We start from the raw sequence: 27,219 nt of genomic DNA on the forward strand, positions 1-27,219 counted from the left end.
AGCTTCTTTATAGCAAAACTCACTGAAAGAGATGTCTATATGTCAGAGGTGTTTGAACCAGAGCAACTTTATCTTGAATAGGGGCTGGGTAAAATAAGGCTGAAACCTGCTGGGCTGCATTCCCAGGAGGTTAAGGCATTCTAAGTCACAGATGAGACAGGAGGTCAGCACAAGACACAGGTCTTGAAGACCTTGCTGATCAAACAGCATGCAATAAAGAAGCCAGACAAATCCCACTAAAACCAAGATAGTGACCGTGGTGAACTTTGGTTTTGCTACACTCCCTCAAGCACCATGACAGTTTACAAATGCCATAGCAATCATGAATAATCCACCCTTTGTTTAGCATATAATCAAGAAATAACCATAAAAATGGGCAAGCATCAGCCCTTGGGGCTGCTCTGCCCATGGAGTAGCTAGCTATTCTTTATTCCTTTACTTCTTAATAAACTCACTTTCACTTTATGGACTTGCCCCGAATTCTTTCTTGAGCAAGATCTAAGAACCCTCTCTTGGGGTCTGGATCAGGACCCCCTTCCAGTAATACATATGCAGTGCTTCCAAATCCTTACTTCTCATTCTCTCCTAAATCCACTTCAGTCAGGCCTTTGCCTCCACCACACCAACAAAAATGCTTTTATCAAGGTCATCAATAACCGCCACTTTGCTAAACCTATTAATACTTCCCCCCATCTATCAGCAGCATTTAACACAGCTGATCACACCTTCCTCCTTGAAACACTTTCAACACTTGACTTCTAGACCTCTATACTCTTCACCGTTTTTCTCCTATTCCCTAGCCAGTCCTCTCAGGTCTCCTGTAATGGTTCCTTCTCACCTCCTTAACCTCATAATACTGAAGTGCCCCTAAACTCACTCAGTCCTTAAACTTATCTTCTCTATGTACTCCTCCTCTCCTTAATTATCTCATTTGTCCTCACAGTTCTCTGATGCGAAAATACTGTCTAAAGTGTGATATTCTTACACACGCACACACCTGCACACACACACACACACACACACACACACACACCACTGCTTAAAAACAAAAATGCAGGTTGGGGAAAGGGGACCACTATCCTGTCATTGACCATAGTGCTAAAATGCAGAGAATGAAGTTACTGTTAAAATGCATGAGATGTAAATTTAGAGCAAAAAACAAATATGTATGGGGCTAAGAAACAAAAGTAATTTTCTTAGGAAGACTTTTTAGATTATTCCCACTCTTCCTGGATATATGCCTCCCTCAGCACATTCATCTTTAATTCATAGCTATTTAAAACTGGTCCTTTGCTAATGTTTTCAAGCAAATTCATGTTTTCTAGTTTGGTAAAATACACAGACTCAATAAATACTTGTTTACCAAGAAATCTTTCTAAATCTTTCTAAACTAAAATCAGGACTCTTTTAGAGATTAGCATTTACAACACATCCATTACATTAAAAACAACAGTAATAAAAATAGTTGGCCAGATATATTCGCACTAAAATAAGGGGATAATATATAGGCTCAAAGTAAAGAGATAAAGAAAAACCCACCAAGCAAATGGAAAACAAAACAAAACTATGGGTTGCTATTCTAATTTCAGACAAAACAGATTTGGCCAGGCATGGTGGTTCCACCTGTAATCCCAGCACTTCAGGAGGCTGAGGCAAGTGGATCACTTGAAGCCAGGAGTTTGAGACCAGCCTGGCCAACATGGCGAAATCCTGTCTCCATTAAAAATACAAAAGTTAGCCAGGTGTGGTGGTGCACGCCTGTAATCTTAGCTACTCAGGAGGCTGAGGCATGAGAATCCCTTGAACCCAGGAGGCAGAGTTTGCAGTGAGTCGAGATAGTGCCACTGCACTCCAGCCTAGGCAACAGAGCAAGAATCTGTCTCAAAAACAAACAAAACAGACTTTAAACCAACAATGATCAAATGAGACAAAGAAGGGCATTATATTATTATAACCATTATAAAACGGGTAAAGGATTCAACAAGAAGACTCAACTATCCTAAATATATATGCATCCAACACAAGAGCTCACCTAGGTTCATAAAACAAATTCTTAGAGACCTACAAAGAGACTTAGATAACCACACAATAATAGTGAGACTTCCACACCCCACTGACAATATTAGCTCACTAAGGCAAGAAACTAACAAAGATATTCAAGAACTAAACTCAACACTTGATCAAACAGACCTAACATACATCTACAGAACTCTCCACCCAAAAACAACATTCTTCTCATATGCACATGGCACATACTCTAAAATCTACAACAGAATCAGCCACAAAACAATACTCAACAAATTCAAAGAAACCAAATTCATACCAACCATACTCCTGGATCACACTGCAACAAAAATAGAAATCAATACTAAGAAGATCACTCGAAACCATACAATTACATGGTAATTTAACAACTTGCTCCTGAATAAACAATGAAATTAAGACAGCAATCCAGAAATTATTTAAAACTAATGAGAACAAAGATACAACATACTAGAATCTCTGGGACATCGCTAAAGCAGTGCTAAGAGTTAAGTTTACAGCACTAAACCCCCATATCGAAAAATGAGAAAGAATTCAAACCGACAACCTAACATCACACCCAGGGGAACTAGGGAACCAAGAACAACTCCAAAGCTAGCAGAAGAAATAACCAAAATCAGAGCTGAACTGAATGAAATTGAGACACACAAAAAACATACAAAAGATCAATGAAAGCGAAAGCTGGTCTTTGAAAGAATAATTAAGATAGACCATTAGCTAGACTAATAAAGAAAAACAGAGAAGCTTCAAATAAACACAATCAGAAATGACAAAGGGGGCATCACCACCAACCCCAAAGAAATACAAAAAACCCTCAGTGACTACTATGAATACCTCTACAGACACAAACTAGAAAACCTACAAAAACAGAAAATTCCTGGAAACATACAACCTTCCAAGACTGAACCAGGAAGAAACTGAAAACCTGAAGATCTAATTCCAAGTTCCAAAATTGAATCCGTAATAAAAACCCTATCAACCAGAAAAAGCCCAGGACCAGATGGATGCACAGACAAATTCTACTAGATGCATAAAGAAGACCTGGTACCATTCCTATGGAAACTATTCCCCCCAAAAAAATGAGGAGGAAGGACTCCCTAACTCATTCTGAGGCCAGTATCACTCTGATACAAAAGCCTGGCAGAGAGACAATGAAAAAAGAAAACTTTAGATGAATATTCCTGATGAACATAGCTGCAAAAATCCTCAACAAAATACTAGCAAATTGAATCAAGCAGTGCATCAAAAAGCTAATCCACAATGATCAAGTAGGCTTTCTTCCAGGGATGCAAGGCTGGTTCAATGTGCACAAATCAATTAATAAATAGACTGAAAATAAAAACCATATGATCATCTCAACAGATGCAGAAAAGGCTTCTGATAAAACTCAATAATGCTTCATGTTAAAAACCCTCCACAAATTAGGCATTGATGGAACATACCTCAAAATAATAACAGCTACAGCCAACATCACACTGAATGGGTAAAAGCTGGAAGCACTTCCCTTAAGAAAAAGAAAAAGACAAGAATGCCCACTCTCACCACTCATATTCAACATAACAGTGCAAGAGCAATCAGGCAAGAGAAAGAAATCAGGCAAGAGAAAGAAATAAAAAGCATCCAAATAAAAAGAGAGAAAGTCAAACTATCTGTTTGCAGATAATATATTTTATACCTACTAAACTCAACAGTCTCTGCCCAAAAGCTACTAGATCTGATAAACAGCTTCAGCAAAGTTTCAGGATACAAAATCAATGTACGAAAGTCAGTAGTATTTCTATACACAAAATCCAAGCTGAGTGCTAAATCAAGGATGCAATCCCATTCACACCTACAAAAAAAATGAAATACCTAGGAACACAGGTAACCAGGAAAGTGAAGGATCTGTACAATGAGAATTACAAAACACTACTGAAAGAAATCAAAGATGATGCAAACAAATTGAAACACATTCCATGCTCATGGATAGGAAGAATCAATATTGTTAAAATGACTATACTACCCTAAGCAATTTACAGATTCAATGCTATTCGTACCAAATTACCAATGATATTCTTCACAAAATTAGAAAAAAAACTACTCTAAAATTCATCTGGAATAAAAAAGAAGCCCAAATAGCCACAGCAATTCTAAGTAAAAAGAACAAATCTGGAGGCATCACACTGCCCAACTTCAAACTATACTACAAGGCTACAATAATGAAAACAGCATGGTACTGGTACAAAAACAACAGACCAATGGAACAGAATAGAGAGCCCAGAAATAATGCTGCCTTCCTACAACCATCTGATCTTTGACAAAGTTGACAAATGCAAGCATTGGGGTAAGGACTCTATTCAATTAATGGTGCTGTGAGGGGGCTACCTATATGCAGATTGAAACTGGAACCCTTAGAAATTAATGAAGTGGTGATAAACAAAATATTTCCTCAAAAACAAAACTTATCAGAGTATAACCAAAACTCTGGAATATGCACATATACACATGCCTATGAAATAATAGGACTTAGGTTTATAGCAACAGAATAATACAGTACATCACTAGTCTGCCTTGGTTTTCTAATGGGCCTGCCACCGACTCAGCCAGAGAGAGTTTTCTTTCCACCACAAGATCAAAACAGTAATCCCATCAGCTGATTCTTAGTCATTCCCACACATTTTTTTTCTCTGCTGTTGTTATAACAAAGGATTTTTTTTTTTTTTCCTTTGTTACACTATTCTTAAAAGCAATGCTCTACCCTTTTGGTCTCGAAAGTTCTACCATTTCAAAGTGTAGCATTTAGGTGAACAAAGTTATACAAACTAATTATTGGTGGGGGGAAAAATTACTCTCTATATGCTTTTCAAAATAGAATCAATAAATAAGACAAAGCCCTCTTCACTTGTTTATTTTTTTGCTGTTGTTTCATTTAGATTTTGTTTTTAGTTACAAATATTCCTAAGAAACTTTCAAATTAAAATTATGTCTAAACAAATGAAGTTTGGTACCTACTACAGAAGTATATTTTGACTGAAACTCTGGACTTATAATAAGAATCCCTTTTAATGCTGCAAAGGCAGAAAAATCTTTCTCCAGATAGCAGGGGTTCACTTATCCCATCCAAATATTCCACACCTCAAACCACCACCTTAGCTTCCTCGGAAGGATGGAGACTGAGGTCTTCTACCTCCAACTAAAGGCCTCAGCCATCTTCCCTCCTGTCCTCTCCAGAGCAGGAACTTCCTAAGTCTCCTTTTTTTTTTTTTTTTTTTTTAACCTCCCCTCCATTCCACAAACATTTACTGATATCATCAATGTACTAAATACTGGGGATAGAGTTCTCTATTTATAAAATGATAATGATACGTTACAAAATCTTGCAGTAAGGATCAAAATCTTTTAGGAAGGATCAAAAAGCAAGATCTGTAGAAAGTACTTAGTGTTAAATACTGAACTGGTAGAAAGTGTTCAACAAATAGCATTGTGGAAATACAAGAACAGAATAGGAAGTCTATTTTTAAAAAGGCATCTACTAATTAAATTAAAATTAAGCAAAGCACTAGGCCCTAAAAGTACTTTTCATTCAGCTCTATAATGTAAAATGTCTTCAAGTGCACTAGGAAAATTAAATATACATACTTTTAAACTTACAAGTTTTAGTTAACTGATGAATCACATAATACAAAGCATAAATATTGGGGAGAAATTTTTTTAAATATATATATAAACACACACACACACAACCTATGTGATTTTTTAATATATTCAATCAGAAGACAGACCCAAAACTTCAATCACAAAACCAATTTCACCACCAGTATTTTTCAGTGTAACTGTTAGAAAAGTATTGACGCTTTCTAGCGCCACTGATTTGCCAGACTGTTAATGGAATTATCATTACTTTATTGTCAATCACAGCAACACCTGAAAGTACTTCACAGTAATGAACAGAATCTAATATTTATAATTCAACAAAAATATTTCTTGAAAAATTGAAAAAGTATTTCTGAAAATTAAAGATGCAGATAAACATAACAGCAGCATATACTTTAAGTTAAAACAAGCTGGAAACTTCAAGTCATCTATCTTTTCATATATCCTAGTAAACAAATGCCTCTAGAGGATTTAGGAGAGGCTGTATTTCTACTGACCATAGTCATTACAATAAGATCTAAACCACTTGCCTTAAACTGTTTCACTCTTGCTGCCAATTCAATTTTTCTTCAATATTCCATAGAAAGAAAAGGTTCTTTTTAAAAAGTTATTTTCTTATAAGTAATGTCCTGAGCACATACACAGCATGTTTGCCCAAGAACATTAAAGAATGCCTTCTATATTCTGATCGTGAACAAGCTTTTCTAGGAATGCAAATTTTGCTCTCAATACTTACACAATGCACTACAGTGTCATAAGCACTGTTCATGCTCTATTAGTCATTCTGTTGAAGATTTTATTTAAAAAATAATAATAAAAGGCCTGCAGTGTGTATAAAACATTTGAGACACAAAAGACTTATTGTCAGAATATTTGCAGGATTCTCAAAACAAAAACAATCGCCGCAAAAAAAATTAATTTACAATTTTTAATTATGTTTAAAAATGCTAAGCCAGAACCCTGCATTAAACTTAACCAATTCATAAGATAAAAAAGATTATATAAATGATCATCATGGCATGAGAGACAACTTGTATTCTTCCGAGAAACAAAAGGGATTTGAGCTCTGGGACAGCCTTCCAACTGGTGCATGTTGGCACTTAGTCTGGAAAATCCCAAGGTTCTGCGGTACATGTGACCCTGGACACAGTTATCAATTTATTTCCAGGTCTATCAATTACATTTCCCAAAACAAAACACAGGTATATGATTTCATAATGCAGCAGAGTCCGAACAACCAGTATGTATAGAAAACGGTTTACATATGTCTGTTTTTTCTCCAGAGTATTGTTTCTTCAAAGAACTTATCGGGAAATTTAAATAAATAAAGAGGTGAAAGCCAAAGTGTTCTGCTCAAAATGAATGTGTCTCTGGGAGACAGGGGTGAGGACTGGAGGGCAGGAAGGACCTTGAGTTCCAGCACCAATCCCACAGCCACAGCATCCCGTTTAAGGAGCTTCTCAGAATCTCTTCAAAAACCTCCAATTCAAATTCAGATGATAGCTCAAATGAAAACACACAGATTTATAAGTAGCCTAGAGGGAAAAAGTTATTTAAATATCACTTAACTGAGAGAAGAATCAAACTAAACTGAAAACTGGTCAGATTATTAGAACTCTGAAATTAACCCTTCCGTCCCAAACTAAAGTATACAGGCAGAAACACTAAGAGAGAGAAGGTGATGTATTCCCTAAACACTTGCTCAACAAACAATTTTACTTGGACAAGCACAGAAAACATGGAAATTGGTCTTGAAAAATGATCTGTCATGTAATTTTCTCATCCCACCTTGCAAACCTGAATTCATTATTAAAATTAGAACATCATATATCCATTATTTTTGCTATCTAGATAGATATATTTTGTTTTTCCAAGACAAGCAAAACTGATTATTATACAATTAATCTTTCACTACCCTTTCAATGTAATGAGATACAACTTTTCTGCACAAACTTTAAAGTCATATAAATGAAGCTAACACAGGTGGGGTTTTTTTTTTTTTTCCAGTTACTAAGCTAAAACTCTCAGTAGGAAAGGTAGAGCATTCAATGTCTTTTCCTTTGTAGTCCAGAAAGGTTAAGCTAAAAATCGAAATATTGACATTACTCAGTGATCCATGCCCGCCAAGGACATCTCTCCCTAATTTTGAATACTCTTCCCTATTCACCAGATTAGTTGTTAGAAATCATAAACTAGAAAACCACATAACAGATAAGGTTCCTTTCTAGAGCTATTATAAGTACAATTCTGATTCCATGGTTATGAAAAAACCAAAAAAAATTTTTAATGAAAAGAAATTTATAATTGAAAAATATAATAAATTTTTTAGAAATCAATAGGCTATTTTAAAATGATTTTTTAAAAAATCATATAATTAAAATGTGCCTTGAAATATTTAAAAAAGGCACTGCATCATTAAACTTTCCAGTAATTTGAGAATTAGAGTATTTCCAAAATTAAGATAACGAGATTTACTAATATAAAGTGGCAAATCAGTAACTATCAATATATTATACACAACACAATATAAAATATACTTAATACTAAAATTAATTCAAACTCTTATAGTTCAAAAATACTTTATAAATTTCAGTCCCTCAGAGATCTTGTGAATACCAACTATAAAATACAGTATTATAAATACAATAAAATTATTTCAATTATTTAAAGTTTCTGGCTTAGTATATAAAGCATCAGATTCTGTACAAAGCAAATAAAATCACTCCTAACTAGCGTACTTCACAGAATCCAAAGGAAGAAAAGTTTTAACAGTAAACTGCTCACAGTATAACTTATCAAGCATCTACTATTTGCAAAACACTATAAAATTTATACCTACTATTTCATTCAAAAAATGAAATCAGATCCTCATTTTCGTAAGCATAAATCTTAAACCCAGGTAGGAATAACATCACGGATACAAAAAAATGGTTTTTCTTTCCTTCACCAAGTCTATCATCCAATTATTTCAAAACCAGAATGAGTCACAAATCTGACTAAAAATGAAGAAACGGTACATTTTTCATTTACATAACCCATATGTCCTCTTATTTTTTCAGGAACAGTGATGGATTGGTTATAATCTTATACATGGTATAAGCAGAGGGTTCTATAGACATGAAACACAGTGGAGCTATACGGCCCTGCAAAAAAATCATGATGCTACATGGTAAAGTCTAGAACTGGGAATTAGGAGATCATCTCTGACACTAAATAGTTCTGTAACCTCAGAGGAAAACCACCACCTTTCCTGGCCCTCTTAACATTTATTGTGCTTTGGAGTAAATTATTAGAGTTCTCTAGATCTATTTCCACATCCGAAAACTTTTGAAACTAGACTAGCATCCAAAAGCATCTGGATCGGTGGTTCTCCAACAGTTAAATGCCGATTCCTAACGTCACCTCAGTGATTCAGAATGTCCACACTGAAACCTAGGAAGTTAAATGTTCACCAAGTTCACAGTTGACTGAAATATACAGGTGGTCCTCAGCCACAGTTGAAAAACACTAATTGGATGATCTCCAATCCCTCTAAGAGTATAAAAAGGTATAATTCATTTCAGCACCAAGCTTTTAGGAATTCAGAATCTAGCACAGTGTGTAGGGTACAGTAGATGTTAAACAATTATTTACAGAAAGAAAGGAAGGGAAAGAGGCAGGGAAAAAAAGAAAGAAGAGAGAAAGGTGAGGAAGGAAGGCAGCTAGCTAACTGGTCATATTTTTGGCTAAGAAACATATAAAACAGTAGTAAAATTACACTTGAATAACATACACAACACACATCAATAGCTGGAAAGCAAAGACCTTAGTATCTGTAACATTTTGCATATAACATGAATTCTTGTCATCTGCTTCTCAAGTCAAACTGCAAAGTGCTAAGGAAGAAAAGGAAGAAAACAGAACATGGATGCCAAAAGAATTCTAATGGAAAATTACTGGATGACTAAAACTTAGTGACTGTTTTCCCCAAGTAGAAGAGAACACAGAATTTTAAGGACAGGGACTTGGAAATGGAAAGTTTGAAGTTACTGGTTACTCATACGTGCAAATTTCATTTTGGACAATATATAATCCAGAAATATTGCTGGCAATATCGACTTTTGTCTATTTTTATATCTGCATTTTATCATTCACTTACATTATAATTTTTGAGATGTTTTATCTTCACTTCTGATGATCTTCAAATGTCAATGGCTCTTAACACATTAACTGTAAACAAACACAAAGGAACTTAGGGGAATTCAGAAATTTAAGGAACCCTAAAGAATTCTAAATCATTGTGCAAAGCCTGTGGGGCAGGGAGTGGTGGGGAGGAGGCTTTGGCAATTACCTGCTTCATACTTTATATGATCTTCAAAATGTAAAACTGTTATTTTGAATGAAATGATACTACCAATACTACCCTCTTAATCATCAGGTAATGAATGAAATGATACTATCCTCTTAATCATCAGGCAAAGAAAAAAAATCATCCTATTTTCTGTCAGAAGGAAAAAAAACATTCAAAGGTAAAGAAAATTCTCTCCAAATATGAACACTCTCACTTGGTCAATGTATAGTGTATCTTTATCCTTCTCCAGCAAAATAGCAGGTCAAGGAAACTCATGTCCTCATCACTACCACCCAATCAACCTGCCCTGGGACTGCCCTCTAACTACAAAGCTTTGGTCTGCACCTGGGGCACTGGATCTTCAGGCATGTGTGTTCTTTAGAGCACAGACCCTGAAGTCAAATGGACTTGAATTCACATGTCAAGGTGCCCTCTCTAATCTTGTTTTCTTCTCTGTAAAATGGAAACATTAACACTCTCTACTTTATACAGTTATGAGGATTATATGAGAAAATGCATAGAAGAAATGTAGCACCATGCCCAGCATAGTAAGCATGCAATAAATGTTGTGCTATTTATATTATTATTGTTGTGTTTAATATTAATACTAATTTATTACTATAACTGTCTACCACTAGGAAAGCAAGGCTTGTCTTGGGTATTTCTATTTTGAGGCAATGCCTTTGCTTATAATAGAAGAATTTTATCTAATATTGGTAACAGAGAACATCTGTACTACACAAAATTTTATTGTTGAGCTTTGCTGGGCTTCTTGGCTCAGCTCAAGAATATTAAGGCTTGTAATCACCAGCCCATCATCAGCCAGTTATTTTCCCTTTTGCTAATGCATAACCTCCAGACAAGGCCTCCTCCCTACCTCAGCAACTGCTCATTTGCTGCTATCAGTAAAAGCAATTCTGCCAAGAAGAGAAATGGATATATTTCTGACTTAATGCCTATTAAATCCTCGGAGCCTGATGAATAAATGTTTTATCAATCCAGAGGAGACTTATATACATATGCTCTTCTATTCACTTCCAAATTATTAAACTCCTTAGGTTTGAAATTATATGCTTAAAATATTAATATTTAAGGTAGGTGACAAAAGAATATATAAGACACAGATGTCTCTGGATTTTTAATAAAATGTTTAGGTCAAGGATATAAAAACAAACTGAACATTGGCAAAAACATTCATAAACTAAAATGGTCAGATTTACTTCCCTTATGGAAACCACATCCTTACAACTAAAATGATAGAAAATACCTAAGGAGAACCTGATGCAACATTCAGGAATAGGATAAAATACATGGATACATGGCTTGGAAATGGATGTCAAACTGGAAGTAAGCAGAGTAGACTATCAACTTCATTACCACTACTACTTTACCATGCAATTCCTTGAGCTCTTCAAGTGAAATATAAAACAGCACATCAATCCATTCTTCATTTGATTCCTATTTCCCCATCACTTAATGATCTTGCCATTATTAAATGCATCACTTTCATTTTATGGTTCCAGACTAGGATTATAAAAATCTAACCCAAGACAAGACACAAAAAAACAGAAACCTAAACTCAAGAGCTCAGAGTGCTCCAAGACACAGTTCTCTTCTTTGGTCTGCAACAATATATCACCTCCTCTCTTTCAGTGTGTTTTCTATTTTGGTAACTGCATTTGCAACTCTAAGGGTGTCTCTGGCATAAGTGAATTGCAGAATTTAGGTGGAAAATGTCTTTCTTTCTTTTAAATGATTCATTTGTACACAAGGGGAAAAGCTGCTATGACTCCAATACCCATTCTCTCCTATTCCTCAGTGACAGAACCTCCAAATTTAGCTCAGCACAAAGGCCTCACAGAAGAGACTGCCTATCCTAGCCTCTCGTTTACCTATGTATGGCCATGGGACCATGTTCTAGCCAACTGGATGTAAGCTTAAAAACAAGACATGTGACTGCCAAAAAAGTATCCTTTAAAGAGAGAGAGCATGGTGTTCTTCTTCCCTTCCTCCTGACGATATAATAGCTAGAGTTCCAACAATAATATTGGTTCATGAGGTAACCCTGGAATGTAAGACAATCTGGGTCCTTGATACTTCAGATCCACCATATTAGATCTATATTGACTATCTCCAGGCTTTCATGTGGAAACAAAAAATTTAACATCTCTTATATTAAGCCACTGTCAGTTTGGATTTTCTGTTATGCGCTGCTAAGCCTAAAGCATAACTTAAAAAAAAAAAAAAAGAATTTTCCAAATAACAGTGTTTAAATTTTTAATTAAAATATATTTTACAGCTAATTTTTAATCTATTTAATACACAGCATCTGCTCTTATTTACTCTAGACTAAAAATATTTAAAGAGACCAAGAGTTATTCATACAAAGTAAGAGTCTTTGAAAGAATGAATATTCACCAGTGACTGAGGCCACAGGTCCTATGTACTTGGGGAAGGGAAGAATTACGAAGCTTGCTTATTAACAGTTTATATTAAAGACAACATTGGTACCTATATAGAAACATATTAGGAGGGACAGGCACAACTAGTTTTGTGTAATAAAACTACAGGAAAGGGAACTGAAGTTATTATTTTCAAGAAGGCATCTTCCCTAGTCCTTTTTATTTCAATAATCTAGTACCAACCTTATCTTTTTAAACAGTTCCGTTTTTAACTTGACTTCCTGTGGAAAGCGGTTTTTAAAATCACTCCCTATCCTTGACTATCACCTCTAATAGTGTTTAATTATTATCTACCAATTTAACTAAATCATACAGTAGACACAAAGATAGCAAGTACTTTACATATTCAAAACCATCCTCCTTACAAAGGAAAAATATTCCACACTAAAATCTGGAGAATTTCCATTACTCAAATCCTGAATCACATGCAATCTTTGGCTCTGGTGATTTTGAATACAATAGCATTAACTTGGCAGCCTTCCAAAATCAACTTACTGCTTTCTGGTCATCTGTATCCAGGTTATCTCCTTCCCTTGGGCATAATCCAAACTTTATGGGTTCAGGTGATGGCCTCCTGGAATTACTTCTTCATAATACAGTTGACCCCTGAACAACATAGGAGTTGGGGTGCTGACCTTCAATGCAGTTGAAAATCCGCATATAATTCTGACTCCCCAAACTACTCCCTAGACTTAACTACCAATAGACTACTGTTGACTGGAGGCTTTACCGATAACATAAATAGCCCATCAAAACATATTTTAGGCTGCACGCCAATAAACCGAATTCTAACAATGAAAAAAAAGTTATCAAGCCAATCACAAGAAAAATAAAATATATTTACTACCCATTAAGTGGAAGTGGGTCATCATAAAGTTTGTTATCCTCATCACGTTGCACATGCTGAGGAGGAAGAGGAGAGGTTGGTCTTGCTGTCAGGAGTGGCAGAGGCAGGAGAAAATCCACATAAAAGTGGATCTGAACGGTTCACACCCATGTGGTTTGAGGGTCAACTGTACCTTTTTTAAATGCTTGTTTCCACTAATCTTTCTCACTAAGAATCTATTTTTAAGAAAAAGCCTAAAACACATATTCTTGTTTCGTGTTACTCATGACTGAGAAAGAAAAATGCCTTAGGAAGTTTCCTAGAAATCAAATCTAACAAATCGACAAAAGATGACTTTTACACCTTTTACTACTTTAGTCAACATTTATTACAAAAATGCTTTCAAGTAAAAGTTTCACAGTACCTATACCATAGACCTTAGCTTTGTTTTAAGTAATGTTGATTGCATTACAAAAGGCACCAATTGGCAAAAGATCCAAGGCAGTGGTTCTCAAACTTTAGCGTCCATCAGGATCACCTGGAAAGCCTGCTAAACCACCAACAGCTGGGCTCCACCCCTAAAATTTTAATTCAGTTAGGTCCAAGGCAGGGCCCAAGAATTTGCATTTTTAACAAATCCCAAAGAGATACTGATGCTACTGGCCTGGAGACCAAACTTTGGGAACTACTGATCTGCACTAATAGGAAATTATTGATAACAGCATAAAAAGGAAAAATACAGATATATACGGGACCCAGTCTCAGGTTCACTATCAACTTGCATTCTTTAAATGTGTCCTTTCTGAAAAGCTACATAATTATATATTTCAGACCCATATTGGTTCTTATCTAAGAGAACTTAGTTCTTTGAGGGTTTTTAAGTAATGAAATCCAATATAAGTAATTTTTAGTCTGATATGTTCAATGTTTGATGCAAGGTGCTACTAATAATGCCAAGGCTGTAGGTTCAATCTGGTAGCTTTATTCTGTTTTGCAGCTATAATCTCTACCTCTAATCTTGCCAGCTGTCTCTAGAAGACATGCCAAGAGTGACAAAGGGAATGGGTAAAAATGTGTGATTGTACACAAATCCATCACCACTACTAGAAAAACAACATAAAAGCATCTACCCTACCATCACTTTTTTTTTTTCTTGAGACAGGGTCTCACTGTCTTGCCCAGGTCAGAATACAGTGGCACCATCACAACCCACTGCAGCCTCAACATTCCCAGGCGCAGGTGATCCTCTCACACCAGCCTCCCAAGTATCTGGGACTACACGCATGCACTACCACGCCCAGCTAACTTTTTATTTTTTTGCAGAGACAGTTTTCTGCCATGTGACCCAGGCTGGTCTGGAATTTCTGGGCTCAAGCCATCCCAAACTGCTCAGCCTCCCAAACTGCTAGGATTACAGGCATTAGCTACTGCACCTGGCCTCCAACACAACACTCTTAAGTGACCTTGAGGCTAAAACTAAAGATGAGACCTTGCAACAAAATGTGTTTTAGAAATTTAGGAAACTCTTCTACTTCTTCAGGCTGTAAGTATAATCAAAATCCATGGAAACAGAAATCCAGGAATTGCTGTTTTCAAATGATGATAATTTTAAGGCAGGCATGCAATTTAGAAATGCAATTAGTTGAGAACTACTTTGAGTATGTGTACCTCCCCTTTGATTTGTTTAATAGAAGTTAAACGTAAATATAAGATGCTCATCAATGCTAATGAAATTATATACTAGAAATTGATAAAACCAAAATAATCTGGGATAAACAAGTATGGTACCCAGAATAACTAAAGCCTCAGGGTATATGAAGGATGACAAGAATACACATTAAATAAAACGACTAACAACACAAGTTAGAGCAAAAGGGGCAAAAGTAAACAAGAGTAGCAGATGGATAAATAGGTAGTTGAAGAGGACATAATAACCTCATTATGTATAGCACTGGGCACAGAACAGATAATACAGCCAGTAAAATCAGCTCAAGATGTCCAGAGTCTCCCATAAAAATAACTTCAACTTAGACCTGAAATTGCCAAGTGTTCAGGCCAAATTCAACAGAAGGAATCCTTTTTCATCCTTTGAATGGGAACAACAAACAAGACCAGTGGTGAACATTCTGTCAGCATTCTTTCATTTAGATGTTCACTGAGCACCTATTTGGCACTGGATATCTTACCATTTGATTATGCAAAATACAAACTAATCAAAGAAATCCACTAAAGCAGTGTATTTTATACTAGTGTATAAACTGCAAAATGGAAAATCAGACTAAGATGGCAGATTATTACCAATATAATGTCAAATTCTGCTGTGTAACTCATTACAGTTCTGAGACTCAGGACTACTCTTATTATCACATCTGACTTACAGTATTATTTTACCTATATAGTATATTACTGTACCTATATATTTTACCTATAAAGTCATACTTATATCAAGAATCAGACCACACACACCCAACAAGAATAAAATTACAGAACATAACTAGATTATCAGGATGCTAAAGTGAATTTTTCCACAACCCCCGCTCTCTTTCTGTGGGGCTAGACATACATGAAGAATGGCCAACAGCAAGATATACAAGAGCTGCTGAACAGTTTACTGAAGTACGGCAATTATTAAGCAGGACTCACCAAAGACAACTACTGTTTTTTGTTTATTTTTTATTTTTTTTCTTTTGAGATGGAGTCTCACTCTGTTGCCCACTCTGGAGTGCAGTGGCGCGTTTTTGGCTCACTGCAACCTCGGTCTCCAGGTTCAAGCAATTCTGGTACCTCAGCCTCCCAAGTAGCTAGGATTACAGGCGCGTGCCACCACGCCCAGCTGACAATTACTTTTTTTTTTTTTTTTAAAGATTCAGGATGACATAACTATAGCTGGTTAGGAAACTACTATCTGGATATCATATGAAGAATGAAATTGCCCACTTGTGGGCAAAGGTATCAGGCCTATGATGACCTAGAAGGCATAACTGGAGACAAGAGCAACTCTGAAATGACTACAGATACTTAGTAAGACCCATTATATGTTTATTGTGAACTACAGATTGCACAATGGCCTTTCATCCAACTTCAATGGAGTATGTCATTTTCATTTTAAATATTTTTATTTATTTTAAAAAGTTTTTCTTTTTTAGAGACGGGGGTCTCACTATGTTGCCCAGGCTGGTCTCAAACCCCTGGGCTCAAGTGATCCTCCCACCTTGGCCTCCCAAAGTGCTGGGATTACAGGCATGAGCCATGGCACCTGGCCAAGTATGTCATTTTCAAAAAACAATGGGCAACCACATGGATTAGTGTATTAGTCTTCCTACTTCCCAAAAGGGCTTAAAACATCTAATCAATACATTTAAACACAACACATAATATTTAACTTGAGTTCATGTAATAATAAAAGTACTTAAAGAAATTAGAGATGAGTATATTGCCACCTTCAGATATAAATTTGACTAAAGTGTTTTACTAAGCTAAAGAGAAAGATGCAGTTACAGAGTTAGCATTTACTAACAAACAAGGAGCATACATAATTTTTTCTATAAATAATTTTCCTTGTAGATAAACTCAGCAGAAATTTATGTCAATCTATGGGTGAAAGACATTCTGTGACACATTTAACAATATTAACTACTATTTTGCCAGAGATATCAAAACAAATTCCCAAGGCAGTTTCCCAATTAGGCCTCTGTATAAAAACAGAAAGCATAAAAATAAACTACAATTTAAGGGCATCATTTCTGCAAAAACTGAGATAATATAGGCCAAACAGCAATAATTTTGCTTTGTCAAAGGCTAGTGTAACAAAAGAAATAAACAATCTAGATAGACACTTAACACAGCTATGAGACCACAGCAGTCCACACTGGCAATGTATTAGAATCACCTGCGACGAGGTGTTAGCCTAGATTAAGTTTTCCACGCTGGCAATGTATCAGAATCACCTGCGACGAGGTGTTAGCCTAGATTAAGTTTTCCACGCTGGCAATGTATTAGAATCACCTGCAACGAAGTGTTAGCCTAGATTAAGTTTTCCACACGGGCAATGTATTAGAATCACCTGCGACGAAGTGTTAGCCTAGATTAAGTTTTCCACACTGGCAATGTATTAGAATCAACTGTGAAGAAGTGTTAGCCTAGACTGTTTAAAATTAAGCTTTCTAACTAGTGTCTATAATGTATCTATTACATACTGTTGATTAAAGAGAGTGCCACAAACAGGTATGATGATTGATGAAATAAAAGATACGTAGAATTTAGCAGGGAAACTTCCATACAGTAGACATTAAGTAACTACTACTTTTCTGTCTTCCAGAGGAGAGTAATGAAAGCTGGCATTCTCTCATGGAAAACAGGAATTATACTTACATTTTTGTCCAGAGAGGATGAGACTAATCTATAATCACAATTCTCGTGAGGAGTACTTAATTTTCTAAAATTCATGTCAGTAAATACTTTTTTATAAAGAAGTTCACAAACTTTAAACTTGCTGGGCTTTCTTTTTTAGGAAATAAATATGTTAAAGTGGCACCGTTAGAAATATTAGTTTGTGATAATAAAAGACACTTATTTAGTGTAATTGCAAATATCCAAAACAGGTTATTTGCAAAGGAATTATCTTTAAAATTAATACCAATGCATTTATCTTGGTATTGTCATTAACATTTAAAAAATGACAATTTTAGAGTTCCAAGGGACCTTACAGATTTTCTAGATTAAGCTTCTTATTTTAAAAGATGAGAAAATCGCAGACTAAAAAGGTTAAACGATAAAGACCAAAGAGCTAGCTCAGCCAGAGACTTCAGCATGGGAGCTTCCTAACTTCCAGTACTTCCTTCTTTCTAACATACTATGCTGCTTCATGTGGTTCTGACTCCTCTGCCTCGGATGAGAGTACTGGTTGCCTCTTATTCTATTCTGAGGCATAGTTGTCATTTGTAACTTTCCCATAAAATTAGAATTTTCCAACCTGTTTTCTGAATGAATTTTACAACTAAACATGTTAATCCTCAGCTTTCTACATTTCAAAGCAATAAATACAGAATTCAAAAAATACTTGATTTAAACGTGCAATATATAATCAAACTGCAAAGAAAACTCCTCTCCTGGGTAATTCAGGCTACAAATTCAAAAAAAATGAACATAGTGAGCACCTATCACATGATGAGACTATGTTAAGTGCTGGAGATATGAAGATGATTAAGATTGCCCTCAAGTACAACAGCTTATAGCCTGGTAGAAAAGGCACTTTAAGCCAACAATTATAATGTACTTATTAAGGACTCTGAAAAACGACTGGGCAGGGAGCTATGAACGCATATAGAGATTTAGAATGATGGGATCAGACAGTGGTTCCCCAATGAGGTACTGAACACCAATAGGAAAAAAGGCAATAACTACCCATATTTAGCAGAATCCAAAATGAATTATAATAGAGCCACTTCAATTGATTCGAGGAGAAAATGAAAATTGTGTTTTCACACAGCAGTTATCGAATAACTCTCTAATAACAATTAGACTATTATTCAGTGGAAAAGAACCAGATTTCATCATGGCTGCATAAAAAGCAAACACAGGTCTTATATTTTTTTTAATAAAATTTTAAATCATTATTTTAAAAATCAAAGAAAAAGACTGCATCCAAAACGCGTCTAGTTAATATTCATTAGACCTCTAGGCAAAGCTGCATAAAGTCCTCCTCAAAATTCCAGGATAAAATTCCCATCTGTTACAAGATAAATGACAACCTGGAGAATCAGTAGCCCAAGAAGGAAGAAAACTACCACTCATTTTGTTTTCTTACACCTATCACTGGGGATAAAAATCACTCAGATTCCCTGATACTGACTTTCAACTGGAAGATTTAGAAAAGAGAAGCACAGGAGACATTTTTATTTACATATTTAAGCAAAAGGGGAGACGAGAAGAAAATCAGAGTGTAGAGAAAAGCATGAAAGAAATTAAGAAAGTGAAGCCATGAAAAGAGAGAAAAGGCTTGGGCAAGAATCCAAAAACCAAAGACACAAGAAAGGGTGGAGAAAGAAAGATTGACTGAAGGATGGTTTTGGAAAAAGTGATAAAGACAGGAAATGTGGGGAAAAGAATGGGGGCGGGGGGAACTGTCTTAAAAAAGGTTTGAGAGGGAATGAGAGACAGGAGAAAGTAATTAACTGGGGCCACCTCCTTTGGGGAGAAAAAGAGATCGGAATATGAAAGGTGGAGGAATCGATAAAGCAGCAGCGAGTTTTAACCTCCTTTTCCTCAGCCTCCACGCCCCAGAGAGAGAGGCAGAAGTGGTTCCCAAGTCCCGGGGAAGGAATTCCGGTGCAGCCTTCAGAAACCAGAATCCGCGAATCGGGGCAACAATCCAGCGGGTCCCCGGCCCCTCTCCATCCCCTTCGGACGCTGGGCGGGGCCCTGGGCGTCCTGGTTACCTGGACAAGGAGTCCACGCTGGGCGGCCGAGCCGCCGCCGGCTGGGAGCCAAGACTCTCGCAGCTCGAGCTCTTCTCCATGGCGCGGCAGGGGCAGCAGAGGGAAAGGCTGAAGCGGTCTTCGCGGCCACAGGGCGGGAGAAGCGGAGGGCGGAGTGCTGCGGGCAGGGGCCGCAGTCAGGCCAGCGCCGACCCGGGAGGGAGACCGGAAGCGGCCATGTTCCCCCAGAGTGCACCGCGCCCGTGGGCTGCTGGGCCGCGGGAAGACCCCACTGCGCCCGCTCAGATGCCGCCACCGACGCGCCGTGCTCGCTGTGTCCGGCCGCGCGACCTCGGGTCTTGGGGAAAGGGAGGTAGCGGCTCCCAGGGTGAGAGGGTCTGGTGAAGCGGGAGGGATGAAGGACTAGACCCTTAGAGAAGGAGAAGAAATCTTAGGTGTAAGAGGAATGAGGGAACACTAAGCAGGAGGGTCTCAGGAAAGAGATAAGGACCTGAGGCCAGGAGGATGATTGAGACAGAAATGTGGAGGTCAAGGAAAACAAGAGGACAGGATAATGAGAGAAAAGTGAGAAAGAGGTACGGAAGAGGGATTGGGGAGGAAACTGATATACATGCAAAAAGAATTATATACTACTGGATGCGGTGGTATTGGATTACCCGAGTAGAAGACAAACTTTTACCAGTGTTTCCCTGCCCTTTCAAATTCCCGTTCCTAGCAGGAAGGGAGTGTGGAGGAATAGAACTGTGATAAGAGAACAGGAACTGGGTAAAGAGGAAATGCTTCTGCTAGGATTTTTCTGTTACAGAGGACGTAAGAAGGTCACCATAAAGGGATTTTTCTGATTGAGATTGAATCCCAATCATCTCATGTATGGGGTGTAAAATTATGCAAAGATTATTCCTGTAAAAAAAAAAAAAAAAAATCAGACGATCCTTAAAAAGAAAAAACTTCCTTGCTAGGATAAATAGAATCATATTGATTTAAACTGGATTTAATTTATAATGTACAACTGATGTCTTTAAAAAAAACTTTATACTTGAAGTGCAGTATTAACTTGCAAGTACATTCACCAGAAGAACAACCTAGCTTAGTTGTGTTCTGTGGAGCTAAAGTAGTTACTGATGAGTATGTGTTTAGCACAAAAGGCTTAGCCGTTCCGTTCCTTTTTTCAGTTTGGCAAGGACAGACAGCGACCGATTGTTTTTATTTCCATAATTTTTAAGAGACTTTAACTGTACTCTGTAGGCAAAAGGAGTAGGTAGTCAAAAACGTTTTTTAACAAGCTTAAATATCTATAATGACTCACAGAAGAATTTCCTTATTTCTTCACCATCTCTACCTGTCTTCCAAAATGCTAACTCACTGTCAGCTACTTTGACTTAAACTTCCTAAGTATGGTGAAGACTGATGAACCCTTGAATGGGAGACCCATATACTTTCTTCCACCCAGTTCATTCCTAGCACTGTGTTAATAGAACCCTCGAAACCTTCTACCTGATATAACAATATTTGTATGGTTCTATCTAGTGATTAATAAAGAACAGTAAAGTTGTAGAGACTTTGGAACCAGACAAACCTGCGTCGGAATCCCGGTTCTGTCACTACGCTTGCTCTGTGCTGTGGTTAAGTTGTTTCTCATCTCTAAAATGGGAATAAAAATATCTACGTAATCGGTTGTTTTTCTCTATACAGAGTCGGTTGCACAGTACAGTCTCACTAATTAGATCTATTATTACTTGTTTTTCCACTGAACTTACTGCATTACTTCTAACCTGACTGGTAAAACGGTAACTTCTCAGAGTGAAAACACAAGCAAAGAATATCAGCTGAAAATTAATTAGTGAGCTCTAATTAATTGATGAACTCTAAGTGAAAAGAAAAATGAAAAAATAAACGGTTAACTCGGGACCTCACCAAAAGTTAGTAATTTTTCAGTGTATAATCTGGGCTGTTTTTTCTCAGACTATCTGCAAGAAGAAACTGTTTTGTTTTTAATTTTCAAACCATCACCAACCAATACTTTTTTTAAAATATAAGAAAAATTAATCACAGTTGGCCCTCTTTACCCATGGGTTCCATGTCCTCAGATTCAACCAACCACAGATTGAAAATTTTTTTTAAATTGTAAAAAACAAATAGAAAACAATACAATGTAACAACTATTTATATAACATTTACATTGTATTAGATATTATAAGTAATCTAGAGTTGATTTAAAGTATACAGGAGAATATGCATAGGTTATATGTAGATACTAATGCCATTTTATATAAGGGACTTGAGCATCCTTAGATTTTACTATCCTTGAGAGCCCTGAAACCAATAACCTGCAGATACTAAGGGATGACTGCACTAGGAAAATTGAAGAAAAAGTATACAAAATACAAGGCCAAATTGTTTATTAGATTTAGCAGATGTTACTCCTTGAAAGTTTCATAAAAGTTCCTAAACACTTATTCTCAATATTGCGTTTATCTCATCAGACTGACAACAGTTCATGTATGGGTACTACACCAAAAAAAATTGAGATCTCATAAATTAATAAAGTTGCAGAATACAAAATCAACATCCAAAATTAGTTTGCATTTCTATGCATCAATAATGGCCAAAAAAGAAATCAAGAAGGCAATGCCATTTACAAAAACTGGGGAAAAAAAAGAAAAGAAAAACAGGAATAAGTTTAACCAAGGAAATGAAAGACCTCTTCAAGAAAAACTATAAAACTCTGATGAAGGAAATTGAAGAAGATGCAAACAAATGGAAAGACATTTCATGCTCATGGAACAGAACAATTAACGTTGTTAAAATGACCATACTACCCAAAGCAATCTACAAATTCAATGTCTGTCAAAATATCAGTGTCATTTTCACAAAATAAGAAGAAAAATTCTAAAATTCACATGAAACTAAAAAAGAGCCTGAAAAGCCAAAGCAATCCCGAGGAAAAAGAACAAAGCTGGAGGCATCAGACTATCTGACTTCAAAATATAAATAAATAAAAAGCTATAGCAACAGCAGCGTATTGGTATAAAAACAAACAGACATAGCAAAGGAACATAAGAGAGAATCCAGAAATAAATACATGCATTTACAGCCAACTGATTTAACAGACATCAAGAAAATACACTGGGGAAAGGGCAATCTCTTCAATAAATAGTGCTAGATATATTGGATATCCATATTCAGAAGAATAAAACTGGACCCCCGCATCTTACCACATACACAAATCAACTTAAGATGGATTAAAGACTAAAATGTAACACCCAAAACTGTAAAATAACTACAATAAAATATAAGGGAACTATTTCAGGACTTTAGGCAATGATTTTACAGTTAAAACCTCAAAAGCACAAGTAACAAAAACACAAATAGACAAATGGGACTATGTTAGAGTAAAAAGCTTCTGCACAGTAAAGGAAACAATCTACAAAATAAAGAGACAACTTGTTGAATGGCAGAGAATATTTGCAAACCATCTGACAAGGGAGTAATATTTAGAATATATAATGAACTAAAATATGTGAACAGTTAAAAAAAATCCCATTAAAAAATAGGCAGGCTAAGCGTGTGGCTCATGCCTGTAATCCTAGCACTTTGGGAGGCTGAGGTGGGCAGATCACTTGAGGTCAGGAGTTCGAGACCAGCCTGGCCAAAATGGTGAAACTCCGTCTCTACTAAAAAATACAAAAATTAGGTGGGTGTGGTGGCGTGTGACTGTAATCCCAGCTACTCGGGAGGCTGAGGCAGGAGAATTGCTTGCACCCAGGAGGCAGAGGTTGCAGTGAGCCAAGATTGTGCCACTGCACTCCAGCCTGGACGACAGAGTACAAGTAATTGAGTACAAGCATACAGTTAGATAGAAGAAATAAGTTATAGACTGGGCGCAGTGGGTCATGTAATTTTCAGCACTTTGGGAGGACAAGGTGGGTGGATCATTTGAGGTCAGGAGTTCAAGACCAGCCTGGCGAAAATGGTGAAACCCCATCTCCACTAAAAATACAAAGATTAGTCAGATGTGGTGGCAGGCACCTGTAATTCCAGCTACTCGGGAGGCTGAGGCAGGAGAATCGCTTGAACACGGAAGGCAGTTGCAGTGAGCCAAGATTGCACCACTGCACTCCAGCCTGGATGATAGAAGGAGACTTCATCTGAGAAAAAAAAAAAAAAAAAAAAGAGTTCTAACATTCAATAACAGAATATGAATATGATGTCTATAGTTAACAAGAATGTACAGTATATTTCAAAATAGCTATAGCAGAGGACTTGAAATGTTCTCAACACATAGAAACAATAAATACTCAAGGTGATGGATTCCCTAAATACTCTGACTTGGTCATTACATATTCTATGCATGCAACAAAATACCACATGTGCCCCATAGATATGTACAAATATTATGTATCAAAATGAAAAGACAAGATAAAATGGAAATGATAAACACATTGAATGACCAAGAAGATATAATTAAAAGATTGAACATCATAGAATAATTTTATGGACATCTTTATATCAAATGCTTATAATCTTAAATAAATAAATATTTTGAAACAGAAACATGCCAAAATTTGCTAAGTAAGAAATAGAAAAAAATAGAAGTTAAAACAATAGTCAAAAACCTCTCCCTCAAATTTTTTTATGGATCAAGTCTAACACATTTTGAAGAAATTAAGGAACAGAAAAAGAAAGCTGCTGAATCCATTTTATGAAGTCTATTTCCCATAGGCCTTTCCTTTGTTAACATCTATAAACACAAGTGAAATCCTAAATGGAATATTACTTAAAATAGGGTGATGTCAACAAGAGGCCAGACTAGGAAGATGCAGGCTCTTCTTTTCCCACACAGATGTTGACTTAAAAATAACGTACAAGCTGGGCACAATGGCTCACCCCTGTAGTCCCAGAATTTGGGAGGCTAAGATGGGTGGATGACTTAAGCCCAAGAGTTTGAGTCCAGCCTGGGCAACATGGTGAAACCCCATCTCTACAAAATATACAAAAAATTAGCTGGGTGTGGTGGCCTGTGCCTGTAGTCCCAGCTACTTGGGAAGCTGTGAAAGCAGGATCGCTTGAGCCCAGGAGGTCAGCACTGCAGTGAGCCATGATTAAGCCACTGCACTCCGTCTTGGGTGACAGAATGAGACCCTGTCTAAGAGAAAAAAAAAAAATAAGTACAAGAAAATCTGTGTGAGAAGTTAAAGCATGTTAAACCAAGAGGGGATTCTAGAGAAAGAGGTAGAAAAACTTAACGGCATTTAGCATACCTGTTTATCATCCTTTCCCTAGATGGCATATCATGAAGGAATGGGTGGGGTGAACACTACTTCTTATTAGGACTTCTTCCTGTGGATGAAAGCAAAAAAGGGGACTTTTAATAAAATGTTTTGGCTTTTCTGGGGCTGCCTAAGGGACTGGTTTTGGTCTTGCCAGACTCTAAGCACTGATGGTATTGATACCAGAGCTTGGAGCCTATAATAGAGGAGAGCAGCATATTATAGCTCCATTTCTACAGGCAGACACCAAAAGGAGCAGAAGATCAGAAAAGATCTTGGAGGTCAGAGAACTTCCAGCACAGCTGAGTAGTAAACGTCTTCTCTTCCACGAAAGTAGTACACAAAGACTGGGAGAGGTGGTTGCTTTTTTCAAATCCTATAAAAAAAGATACAGGTCATACAAAGTAAGGGTAAAACATGGCCCAACCAAAGAAATAAATACAACTTCAGAAACAAGCCCTAAAGAAATTCAGATTTATGAGCTGCCCAAAAAAGAATTTAAAATAACTGTTACAAAGATGCTCAATGAGTCCAGGCACATTGGCTCATGCCGGTAATCTGAGCACCCAAGGAAGCTGAGATGGGCAGATCACCTGAGGTCAGGAGTTCGAGACCAGCCTGACCAACATGGTAAAACCCCATCTCTACTAAATACAAAAAATTAGCCAGGTGTAGTGGCACATGCCTGTAATCCCAGCTACTTGGGAGGCTGAGGCAGGAGAACTGCTTGAACCAGAGAGGCAGAGGTTGTAGTGAGCCAAGATTGCGCCATTGCACTTCAGTCTGGGCAACAAGAACAAAACTCCATCTCGAAAAAAATAAATAAATAAAATGTTAAAAATAAAGATGTCCAATGAGCTTAAAGAGAATACCAGTAAATGAATCACAAAAGAATGCATTAACAAAATGTGAATATCAACAAAGAGAGAGAAGCTATTTTTAAAAAGGAGAAAATTTCTGGAACTGAAAAACACAAATGAACTGAAAAATTCATTAAAGGAATTCAACAGCAAGCTTGATCAGGCAGAAGAAAAAATTAGTGAACTCAAAGACAAGTCATGTGAAACCATTGAGTCAGAAAAACTAAAAGAAAAAAAGGAAGAAAAGTAAAGAAAGCTGTATTAGGCTGTTACTGCATTGCTATAAAGAAATATCTGAGACTGGGTAATTTATAAAGAAAAAAAGGTTTAATTGGCTCACAGTTCTGCAGGCTGTACAGGAATCATGTTGTCCACATCTGCTTCACTTCTAGGGAGATCTTAGGGAGCTTTCACTTGTGGCAGAAAGTGAAGGGGGAGCAAGTGTCTCATATGACAAAAATGGGAGCAAGAGAGAGAGAGAGTAGTGGGGAGGTGCCTACACTTTCAAACAATCAAATTTCATGAGAACTTATTCACTGTCACAAGGGCAGCACCAAGTCATGAGGGATCTGCCCCCATGACCAAAAAACATCCCACCAGGCCCACCTCTGACACTGTGAATTAAATTTCACCATGAGATTTAGAGGGGACACATATCCAAACGATATCAAGAGCCTAAGGGAATTATGGGACACTATCAAGTGAACCAATATATGCATTATAGAAATTATAGAAGGAGAAGAGAGAGAGAAAGAGGCAGGGAGATTATTTGAAGAAATATTGGCTGAAAAATTCCCACATTAAAAGAAACAATGAACATTAAGATTCAAGTAACTAAAAGAGCTTCCACTAGGATAAATTAAATGAGAATCACCCCAAGACACGGTATACCCAAACTTCCTAAAATCAAAGACAAAGAGAGAATCTTGAAAACAGGCAGGAAAAGCAATTTGTCACATAAAGGAGCTTCTATAAGATTATCAGATTTTCCAGTAGAAACTTCACAAGTCATAAGAGTATAAGATGATATGTTCAAAGTGTTGAGGAAAAATATTGTCAAACAGAAATACTGTATTTGGCCACACTGTTCTTCAAAGATTTAGGAGAAATTTAGACTTTCTCAGATAAACAAACACTGAGAGAGTTCATTACCTCTAGACCTTCTCTACAAGAAGTGCTAACAAGAGTCCTTCCAGTTGAAATGAAAAGATTGTAGACAGCAACACAAAGCTGTATGAAAACATAAGATTCTCCATAAAGGTACGTATATGGACAAATATAGTAACCTGTCCTATTGTATTTTTGATGCATAGAATTTAAATAGCAAAGATATTTTAAGAACTATAAATCTATTTTAA

At 36.7% G+C, this 27,219-nt stretch overlaps 1 protein-coding gene across 1 annotated transcript in view; it reads right to left on the reverse strand.

The window, feature by feature from the left end:
- MTMR2 (myotubularin related protein 2) overlaps window positions 1-20,064 on the reverse strand; it is an 89,518-nt gene extending 69,454 nt beyond the window's left edge. Inside the window, exon 1 of the mRNA XM_031933832.1 lies at window positions 19,732-20,064. Within this exon, the coding sequence (XP_031789692.1) occupies window positions 19,732-19,811 (80 nt within the window). The 5' untranslated portion in view covers window positions 19,812-20,064. The remainder of the gene's footprint in view (window positions 1-19,731) is intronic.
- Window positions 20,065-27,219: the final 7,155 nt, after the last annotated feature.

Source organism: Piliocolobus tephrosceles, chromosome 13, assembly GCF_002776525.5.
Source record: "Piliocolobus tephrosceles isolate RC106 chromosome 13, ASM277652v3, whole genome shotgun sequence".
Lineage (NCBI taxonomy): Eukaryota > Metazoa > Chordata > Mammalia > Primates > Cercopithecidae > Piliocolobus > Piliocolobus tephrosceles.